The 11,156-nt window shown below is 51.9% G+C and overlaps 1 protein-coding gene across 1 annotated transcript in view; it reads right to left on the reverse strand.

Moving 5' to 3' along the window:
- LOC144148414 (uncharacterized) overlaps window positions 1–10,874 on the reverse strand; it is a 46,009-nt gene extending 35,135 nt beyond the window's left edge. Inside the window, exon 1 of the mRNA XM_077679950.1 lies at window positions 6,942–10,874. Coding sequence (XP_077536076.1) covers window positions 6,942–10,874 — 3,933 coding nt within the window. The remainder of the gene's footprint in view (window positions 1–6,941) is intronic.
- Window positions 10,875–11,156: the final 282 nt, after the last annotated feature.

Consider the following 11,156-nt stretch of genomic DNA (forward strand, 5'->3'; position numbering starts at 1 on the left):
ACGTATCATTGTCTACAAAACTCGTCTGTCATGTGGCAGACACTAAACCGGGCATACCGGAAGATCCTTAAACGGTCGCGTACATGAGCCCGGGTACAAGGTCGGTAGCGCTGCAACCGACAGCAAGGTCGCTGCCCAACGAAAAAAATGTAGCACGGTAAACGCGTCTCACCCTCTGTACGACCAAACGACTCTTTTGTATTTTCACCTCCCTTTTAGAACAAAAGAAGTTGTGCTAGCGGCCGAGTTTGCATAGCAAGGTGATCAATGCGTAAGCAGGCCGTCTGTGGCTTTATCGAAATTTGAGGTTGACTTCTTGTCATAGGCGGCACGTCACTGTTTTTCTTCCTTCGCCAATCGTTTTGATGTATTCTTTTTTCCTTCTTCTCTCGTGTTGCTAGCCAGACGTGTTTTCGTGGTTGGTTGATGGATTGCAGGGTTTAACGCGCCGACGCAACGCTCGCGATGCGGTGCGGCGTAGTGGGGTGCTCTTATGGATAAAATTTGGACCACCTGGGGATATTTAACGTGCGCGAAAATCTCGTATACACGGCTTTTTTGCTTTTCGCCTCCATCAGAAAAGCAGCCGTCGCGACCGGAAATTGCACCCGCGTCCTCATTCTCAGTAACACAACGCCTTGGCCGTTAAGCCACCGCGTTGATTCGTGTTTATATGCGCCCGTTCTACAATAAACCAATTGTTGAAAGTTAGCGCACGTCCAGTCCTCCCTTCGTCCTCTATTTATTACTACTCTTGTTTCCTGTGTGATCATTTTATTTACAATACCAACGATAAACTTTCTTTATTTTTTTATAAATGCTGCAGCTGTGCTTTTTGTCTCACCAACATTTACGCTAGCATTTAATGTACTTAAACACTCGAATTGGACAACCATTGTGTGTGCTGTTATTTTGCAACATTAAATATATTATTATTTGCCAAAATATTTGCTTAAGGATACTTGTAATAAGGATACTTGTAAATAAGGATACTTGCTTCGTCAGCCGCTAACGCGTGGCCGGCCTCATTTCCGACGCCGGCCGCGTGTTCCGGCACCCAGTCCACCTACACGGTAATGTATATGGTTATGCGAAGTCTTTTCGCGATCGTTTTGATGAGGTGGCTTGTGCTTACGATGACTGGGGTGCCACCGAGAATTGCCACCACCTCTCGACTGTCAGTATGTGTGGTAAACGTCCAGCCCGGCGCTCCGCCGCCTGGTAGCGCTCTTCGATGACGTTCGCCGGGATCAGCAGCGCCTCCAGTTCGCATCGCACGGTGCTGGGTGTGGTGTCAAGTTAAAACGTCTGCCTCGCCCACGCTTATCCGTTGGCAGAAGCCACGGTGACGTGGTATGTATTTCATTTTTATAGCAACCGAGAATAAGAAAGTAGAGCTGGTGGCTACCTCAGTTCAGTCCGCTTCCGGGCACCACAGCAGAAAATATACCAAGAGATCAGGTACTCATGCTGTAGTGAAAAATATTAAGGCGGCACGTTACTGAAGGACGATAACACTGACGACTAGCGCCAGTGCTACCTCGGCGTGTTCTCTTCGTTAGGACTGGTCCTTAACGAGCTGTTTAAAATGTTTTGCTGCTATTATATAGACGTGTGAGGGGTTTCAGGACCAGCGCACGTTAAAAACCAGCAGGTGATCAGAATTAATCCGGATATCTCCACGACGGCGCGCCTCATCTCCTGTGTAGCGTCGGGTGGTTAAACCTAATAATCAATCAACTGGATTATTGAGGCAGTGATCACCCTTATCTTTAAAAATAGGCTACACGCTCTACAATAATGGCCAAGAGACCATCGGATCGTCATTTGGGGGGCTAACTTACTTTGCCACAGCAATTAAACCTTTTCGGGAATAATTGTGGGCGGACGAATGGTTAGTCTGCCTTCGGTTGGCTAGTTACAATAGTCGCCAAGAACGAACTGCTGGAAGTGAGTCGCAGAAAAATAAAAACACCTCGCCCCGCCAGAACTAAACCATTGGCTCCCACTACACGAACCCAATCCTTACCACTTGGTCAGGCGAAAACATTTCTTGCAAGCATAACGTTACAATTCGAGAAATAGATCTACATGAAGAGAACTAACGAGCATAGCTTTACGCACACAAAAACACGTGTTCGGAAATTATGCGGGCCAAGAGTGTCAATATTGTGGCAAGAGAATGAAAGCTAGGCGTAGGGTTAAGATAGCAAAGAACCGACTGCTGGCATTATTTATGCTGTAGCGATTGCCAAATCCAGGACGGGGTCTTTTGTGAACAGCATGAAGGCAAAGGGATGGGAGCTAACCGAGGCGGAGGGAGGCTCTGGAAGAAACTCGTTGGAGGGAAAAGTGATGTAATGTCTTCCAGATTAAAGCCCTCAAAGAGAGTCCCAACTACTGTACTTCTTTACCCCTTGCCAGTGCTTCACGAAGATCACATTTAGAATAAGGCTCGTCATGGACAGTCATTGTCCCCTGCGTTCTCTGCAAAAAATTCACCCAAGCTAGCTGAAAGCGTTCATCTGTCAAGAGCATCAACTCTCACCCTCCATATCTATAATGGATACAGTCACGGAAGAAAGGGTTCCGAGGCCGCATATAAAAAACTAGTTTTAATCCACGTGAACTTCCATTGCATCTCAAAGGAGCACTGAAGCAGGGTGTCAAAGGAGCACTACCACGAAAACATTATGCTCCCCTCCGTCAAACGACGACGATAGTTGAACGCGAAGCTTCCGCGTGACGAAGTGTTTGGATGTCATCTATGTTTTTGAAACTGCTTCAACCATGATTTTACACAATACACCCTAAGCTGGAATACACACATCGCTATTGTAGCTTCGTCCACTTTTCGCAAATTGTGCCTTTTAAGGCATAAACTTAGAGAAGCCCGACCTCAGGTCAAGCCGTAAGCGTACAACACACTCATACGGCCGAAAATGGAATACGCGTGCGTTGTTTGGGACCCCCATACAAAAAAGAACATTAACTCACTAGAGAAAATTCAGAGACGTGCAGTGCGATTCATATATTAAGCATATGGTAGAAATGTCTCAGTTACAAAAACAATGCATAACCATGGGATTGTAACCTTGGAATCACGACAAAAGTTTATTCGCCTTAATTTTCTTTATTCTCTTAATAACCGCAGGCTCGGTCTTGACCCCTCCCACTTCGTAACCCCTCTATCAACGCGGCGAACTCGTCATTCACACGCGTTATCTCACGCCGTTTTTTGCTCGGACCGATTTATTCAAAGTTTCCTTCTTCGCGCTAACAGTCAACGATTGGAATAACACTTCTGTAGAGGACCTGCTATCAGTAGAGCGCCTTGAACCCAATGTTTAAAATGATACCTGTCATGCTTTAATCGTCATAGCCACTTTTCTGCGTATTCTTTTGCTGACCGCTTTGTTGCATTTCTTCACTGTTCTGACCCATTGTTGTTCCTCTTGTTTTGTCATTGAGTTACTGATACTATCGATGTCTTGGCTCATCTTGTGTATTTTTCAGAATGTACGCAAGATGCTTTTGATGTTTTTTGTGTGTGTGCGACGTATGTACCCCTCCTGCTCGGGCTTATGGCCTGCAGTATTTCCTAAATAAATAAATAGATAAAATAGTGTTTTGAACCGACTCAGGCAAATATTCATTCATGCAGCTGCAAAAACTTCCTTTTTGAAGCTGCACAAATACACTTTCTTGTTAAAACACGGCTTAATAGTAAAATTTTATATAGGCCTTGTTATGTGAACTGTTGTTTGTGCGAGCAGCCCGGCACGATTTATCACCGCTTTTGTTTTGTGTCGGGATGCTGTGTTTTTTTTTTGTGTTCTGCGGCGGACTCTTAAAAAACACATTGATATCACCCCCTACAGTATACAATTCTTGCCAGTCATGAAGAACTGTTTCGTTCCATACGACCTTTGTGTACTGATCGGATTGTTTAGCCCATAGAAGTTTCGCATGATTAACCGAAATTCGGAGGCACCTCGAGAAACAAAATCATTTTTTGTAAACCATGTGCGATTGCGTACAGTGGCCATGCGGCGGAATTGCAGCTGCGCTACTGGTTGCCTGTTCTTCAGGAATGAAGGCGGCCAACTGACTTTTTAAACATGTGTCGGTCAACTTACTATCATTGTCACAAACTCCTCCCCCGCGTAATTGCGTCCGCTTGCAAATACCAAAGGAGGGGCGCGAGACAACAGTTATTTATATTTTAGCAGGGTGGCCGGCCCGTGAGTTTTCACGTGTGCCGAGATTGCTGGGGTGAAGGAAATCACAACGGAGAGGCTCGGCTACGTTTTGAACTATATAGGTTTACTGTACACACAAACAAACAAAAAAAAGTACGGGCAACGCCCGACACAAGAAGGGAAAAAAAAAAAACCTTCACACTGCCATCGGCCTGTGCGCGCAGGCACTAATCCGCCGTGGCCTACGACTTAACCTTCTATCTCGAAAACATACTTAGACAGCCGTACGCGACACACTCTAGAGGCAAACACTGGTTTTAACCTCGACAACGCAACTACAACAAAAGTACTAACAAGTACGCAAAACACTCTAGAGGCAGACACTTGTTTAACCCTCAACAACGTAACTACCAAAAAAATACTAACAATTACACAACACGCAAAACCCTCTAGGGGACAAACATTGTTAGTTACGAGTGACGCTAGAAAAAAAAACTGAAGGCGGATATTTTTACCCGATACGACAAACAATTACGAAGCAGGGGGCGCGGGAAGAGAAAGTCTCTACGAGGCAAGTAGAACCCGCCGGCTGAACAGCAGAAAGTCACGACGAGGTGGAGATGGCCTCGCCGGGCAGCAGCTCACGTGTTTCGGGGCTCCGGGGTGCAGAAGCTGGTCGGCCATGGGACTCGCGGCGACGGGCGAACTCAAGCGCTGAGCCGAGGCGTAGACCGGTCCGTCGCGAGCCTACTTATTGTCACAAACTCCTCCCCCGCGTAATTGCGTCCGCTTGCAAATACCAAAGGAGGGGCGCGAGACAACAGTTATTTATATTTTAGCAGGGTGGCCGGCCCGTGAGTTTTCACGTGTGCCGAGATTGCTGGGGTGAAGGAAATCACAAAGGAGAGGCTCGGCTACGTTTTGAACTATATAGGTTTACTGTACACACAAACAAACAAAAAAAAGTACGGGCAACGCCCGACACAAGAAGGGAAAAAAAAAACCTTCACACTGCCATCGGCCTGTGCGCGCAGGCACTAATCCGCCGTGGCCTACGACTTAACCTTCTATCTCGAAAACATACTTAGACAGCCGTACGCGACACACTCTAGAGGCAAACACTGGTTTTAACCTCGACAACGCAACTACAACAAAAGTACTAACAAGTACGCAAAACACTCTAGAGGCAGACACTTGTTTAACCCTCACCAACGTAACTACCAAAAAAATACTAACAATTACACAACACGCAAAACCCTCTAGGGGACAAACATTGTTAGTTACGAGTGACGCTAGAAAAAAAAACTGAAGGCGGATATTTTTACCCGATACGACAAACAATTACGAAGGAGGGGGTGCGGGAAGAGAAAGTCTCTACGAGGCAAGTAGAACCCGCCGGCTGAACAGCAGAAAGTCACGACGAGGTGGAGATGGCCTCGCCGGGCAGCAGCTCACGTGTTTCGGGGCTCCGGGGTGCAGAAGCTGGTCGGCCATGGGACTCGCGGCGACGGGCGAACTCGAGCGCTGAGCCGAGGCGTAGACCGGTCCGTCGCGAGCCTACCGATGCACTTCCGCTAAGGCGCGCCGCGCATCACCCCCGGACTCTTCCCGACGTAGCACGTTCTCCAATCTCCGCCGACTGCCCCAAGCGATCGCTTGCGTCCGCTTAAATAACCTCCGCCGGCCGTCCCGTAGACCCACTTCGAAGTATTCCCATTGTTCCTCTTTTCCCCCTCCTGGGGGCCCTTGCTTCCTTCGCTACGATCGCAAGCGCGCGTCCACGCCAGCGACCGTGACGTCACCCTCGGACAACAGCGCTGGAATGCGGCAGCTCGCATTGTTCTGGTAGCAGGCAGGACGAAACAAAGGAGGTGCGCACAAAGCCGAAGGGGGGACCCCGAATTCCCCCGCGCGGCGCAAACTGGCCGACTCCGTCCGGGAGGCCGTCCGGAAATAAAAAAATGGAGGGTCTGGCCTGCAGTTTGTGACACTTGCCCCCTCCTAAAGAATATTATCCCAGAATATTCCAACACACACAAACAACAGGCCACAACACATGCACACTGCTCTACACAGGCAATGAGAAAAAGCAACAAAAAAAATGTTCGTGGCGAGTCAGTGTCTCTTTTGGTCGCACAGCTCAGATGAATCGTGGAAACGCGCACTCACGAATCTGAGCACGCGCTCACCTGCAGAGCACTTTCGGTCGACTGCACTGCGCAAATTCACGCGCCACCACATCGCGCACACAACTGTTCAAGTCTCTCTCTTGCACTCCCACACTAGTCTTACACAGGGAGAACTCAACGCACAAATCACATGAGGTGAACGAAAATAAAACCCTTCAATCCTACACCAACACTCTATCCACGTGCGGAGCAGATGCACGCCACACGGCACACGGCACGGAACAAAGAGACTGTACAAAATGAACACATATGAGAAGAAAAAAAAGGTATCCCCGAAGCAATCCAACCGCGATGTGTGTGTGTTTTTTTTTTTTACTCGCTTCGGCAGGTTACTCCCTCAGTCCATACGGCTCAGGTAGTCGGCTCCCACGTTCTCGCTTCCCTTGATGTACTCTACCCTGAAGCTGTACTGTTGGAGTTTAATACTCCAGCGAAGGACCCGGCTGTTGGCGGAGCTGGCCTACTGGATAAACCTCAGGGGTTGATGATCGGTTTGAACGAGGAATCTCCGGCCATACAGGAACGATTGGAATTTTTCTATTCCCCAAACCAGAGCCAACGCCTCCTTTTCGATAGTGGAATACGCTGTCTCCCGGGGGAGCAACTTCCGGCTGGCGTACGCCACGGGATGCAGCTTTCCGTCGTGCTCCTGCATAACCACGGCCCCCAATCCCCGATCAGAGGCATCCGTCCGGAGCACGAACTCCCTCTCGAAGTTTGGGAGTTTGAGAATTGGAGCGTTTGCCAGGCGCTCCTTAAGAGCAGTGAAAGCCGTCTCCTGCTCGGGGCCCCATTTAACCGCTGTAGGCTGCCCTTTCTTTGTTAGGTCAGAAAGGGGGGTGGAAACCTGGGCGTAACTCGGCATGAACTCTCTATAGTAGCCCGTGAGCCCTAGGAACGATCGGACCTGCCTCTTGGTCTTGGGCCGCGGGGCATCTTGGATCTTCTGGACAGTCGTCGCTATCGTTCCCTTTTCCCCTGACCTTATCAGGTGGCCCAGAAACGAGACCTCCTGCATGCCTACTTCGCACTTAGCTGGCTTTACAGTGCGCCCCGCGCCTCGGATGCGCGTGAAGACCTCTCGCAAAGCCCCGTAGTGTTGTTCCCATGTCTGACTCGCAATGAGCACGTCGTCGTAGTAGTAGGCGACGTCAGGAACGCCGGAAAGTACCTTGCGCATGAGCTTGGTAAAGATTGCCGGCGCGGTTTTGATGCCGAACGGCATATAGCAGAATTGGTAGTGTCCTTTATCCGTGGAGAAGGCCGTCATAGGCTTAGACATTGCCGACAGCGGTACCTGCCAGTAACCCTTCGCGAAGTCGAGCTTGGTGAAGATCTGTTTCTGGCCAACCGCCGCCAGCAGCTCGTCCGAGCGGGGAATCGGCTCGGCATCATCCACAAGAGCCTCGTTGAGCCTTCGAAAATCAATGCACACACGGTGCGTTCCGTCCGATTTGCGCACCGCGAGAAGTGGAGAGTTATGAGCCGACGTTGACTGCTCCACGATGCCGAGGGCGAGCATCTCGTTGACCTCCTGATCAATGATACCTTTCACGGCAAACGGGAGCGGATATTGCCGCACATAGACCGGCTGCTCAGTCCTCACCTCCAGCCTACATTCCTCCACGCCTGTCCTCCCTGGTAAATCTGAGAAAATCGCATCGAACTCTTGTAACAGGTCCCGCATCTCTTGCTGCTGCTGCTCTGTTAAGCCTGGACCCAGTTTGACGTCGTGAAAAAACTGGGATTGGCGCGGCGGTGGGAGTTCCATGTCGCTGGAGTCACCATCTTCCCAGGCAATTGCTGTGCCTGCTCCCGCCACACTGGCGTTCGGCTCCCTGGGTTGGTACCTCTTTAACATGTTGATATGGAATGTCTTCGTTCCATGACCGAGGTCCATCTCGTAGTCGACGTCACCTCTTCGTCTGACAACCTGAAATGGCCCCTTCCACTGCAGCAGCAGCTTGTTGTGGTCGGTGGGCAGGAGAATTAAAGCTTGTTCGCCGGGCCTCAGGGAGCGCTTCCGGCTCTTCAGGTTGTAGTAATGACCATACCGCTCACCTGCCTTCTCCAACTCCTCATGTGCGAGCCGACACGTGTGCTCAAGCCGGTCGCGGAGGCCAAGAACATATTCGTACGTGGTTCTGGTGTCATTCGGTATCCCTGAATTGGTCCACAGCTCACTCAGCACTGTTAGGGGGCCTCGCACGTTCCTGCCGTACAACATCTCGAAAGGAGAGAAACCCAAGCTCTCCTGAGGTACCTCCCGATACGCGAACAGCAGTGGCGCAAGGTACCGATCCCAATCCTTCGGTTTTTCCTGACACATCCGCTTCAGCATTTGCTTCAATGTGCCGTTGAAGCGCTCCACCAACCCGTTTGCCATGAGATGATACGGCGTTGTGTGGAGTTGCTGCACCGAGAGTAGGCGGCCTACCTCCCTCATTACGTCGGAGGTGAAGTTACTTCCCCTGTCGCTCAGGATCTCCTTTGGCACCCCGACCCGCGAAAACATACCGACGAGCGCCTCTGCTACTCGCTCGCTCTCTATGCTCGGGAGGGCAACAGCGTCGGGATAACGTGTTGCGTAGTCGACCATGGTCAGGATGTACCTGTTCCCCTGCGCGGAACCTGGTTTCAGTGGGCCCACGATGTCGATGGCCACCCTCTGAAAAGGGGCGTCGAGTATAGGCACCCGCACCATCGGCGCCCTCCGGGTGTGCCCCTTCGGAGTCGTACGCTGACACACGTCGCACGAGGCCACGTATCGTTTGACATCTGCTTGCATCGCCGGCCAAAAGAACTCCGCAGGCATCTTCAGTAGCGTTCTCTTCGCCCCCTGGTGTCCTCCCATCACCCCATCATGCGCGAGCTCCAAGACCGCAGTCCGGTATTTCCTCGGAACGACTACCTGCGTAACTTCGCCGCCAAACCTGGTGGTGTGCTTTCGCTTCAGAACTTCGTCACTGATAAAAAAGTGGTGGCCTTCCCCTTTCTTGTTGTTGAAAATTTTTCCGACCCGCTCGTAACATCCTTTCAGGGTGGGGTCACCCCTTTGTTCCCGGACGAGCTCACCGCGCGTAACTTCCGGACAGTCTTCAGCCACCTTAAGCTTGCGGAACGGCGCCGCGTCGCGACTCTGGGCTCGGGTAACCACGGGGCTTGCAGTCGCGCCGTACAGGTCCGGCGTCTGGGTGCCCATGCGATCCTGCACACGCGCACCCGCGGCCCGCTTTGACAGTTTTTCCTCCGATCCCCCTCGACTGTTGCCTGTTGTCGCGTGAGAGCGGGTTCTCTCCCCCCAGTCGGGGTCCGGACAGTCGACCGGCCGGACGCCTTCAACGTTTCCCAAAACCAAGTCATACAGCGGGCTGTCTAGGCACTTGACCCTCAAGCGACCAGTGAAGTAGGGTGTGTCAACCACTATCGAGGCCTCGGGGAGCATTAAGACCGACCGGTCTAGGAGGCAGACGGGAGAGCTCGTTCCTGTTAGGTCCCTGTCCCGAACTAGACAGCGTTTCACGATGGCCGTGTTGCAACCCGTGTCGCGAAGTACACGAACCCTCTCGCCACCGATCAGACCCTCTACGATAGGCAGCCCCACGTCCGTTCCTGGCGCCTTCTGACTGTGTGCCGCGCCAACCGTTGGCACCTCCTCTCCATCTCCGAACTCTACGGAGTGGCCCTCGACGCCTGCGGCTGCGGCTTCTCCCCGGGACCCTGGAGTCTGCGGCGGTGCCACTAATCTGCAGTCCCGGCCAACGTGGCCAACTTTTCCGCACTTGAAACATCTCACGGGAGCCACACCCCGACCAAGCTGCTCGCCTCGACAGTCCGGCGCCAGGTGTCCCACACGGGAACAAAGAAAACATTGCTTTACCATCAAGCCCTTGGCGGGGAGAGATGGAGGCAGGGGCCCCGTTTTCCCATTGGTTCCAGTTGCGTCTCCCCCTGGCTTCGGTTTAAGCGCTGTGCGTCCCGCAAAGTTACTCCACCCTTGAGCCTCGACATACTGCTCCGCCCGGGCCACGAGGTCTGTCAGACCGGAGTCCTTCCTTTCCTTCAAGAAAAACTGCAAACTTGGGGAGCAATTGGCCAGGAACTGCTCCCTCAAAAACAACTCTAACAGGGCCTGGTAGCTCTTCTCCCCCCCCGAGAGCTCAACCCAACGCTCCAGGAAATTTCGCAAGCGCGTAACAAACTGCGTGCATGTTTCGCCGTTCAAAGGCGCGCTATCACGGAACCTCTCGCGAAATCCTTCCTCGGTCATGCGGAACCTTAGCATTAGCGCCTGCCGCAACTTGTCGTAATCCCCACACTCGGTTGCCGGCATGCGGCTAAAGACACATAGAGCCTGGCCACTCAGGCAAAGGCTCAGGGCCGTGGCCCACTGTTCCCGAGGCCAGCTCTGGCCCTCGGCCACACGTTCGAACCGTCGCAGATATGCGTCCAGGTCGTCACGCTCTTCGTTGAAAGGCGGCATGAATTTATGCGGACTTATCCTGCTCGCCCTTGAACCTGTAGACCCGTCCGACGGTGCATCCGAACCTGGGCTCTCGCGTTCCCGGCGTTGCAAACAGCCGCTCCTGCTCCTTTTCCATCTCCCGAATACGCAACTGCGAGTCGAGCTCCTTCGCCTCCTTCTCTCTTTCAAACCTTTCCCTCTCTCTTTGCCTTTCGGCTTCCGCCTCTTCCTTATTCCTTTGCCGTTCTTCATTACGCTCATCTCTACGCCTTGCTATCTCCTGCTGGACGAACTCCATCA

This window comes from Haemaphysalis longicornis, unplaced genomic scaffold, assembly GCF_048455015.1.
Source record: "Haemaphysalis longicornis isolate Haplotype H1 unplaced genomic scaffold, Haemaphysalis longicornis Haplotype H1 scaffold_8, whole genome shotgun sequence".
Lineage (NCBI taxonomy): Eukaryota > Metazoa > Arthropoda > Arachnida > Ixodida > Ixodidae > Haemaphysalis > Haemaphysalis longicornis.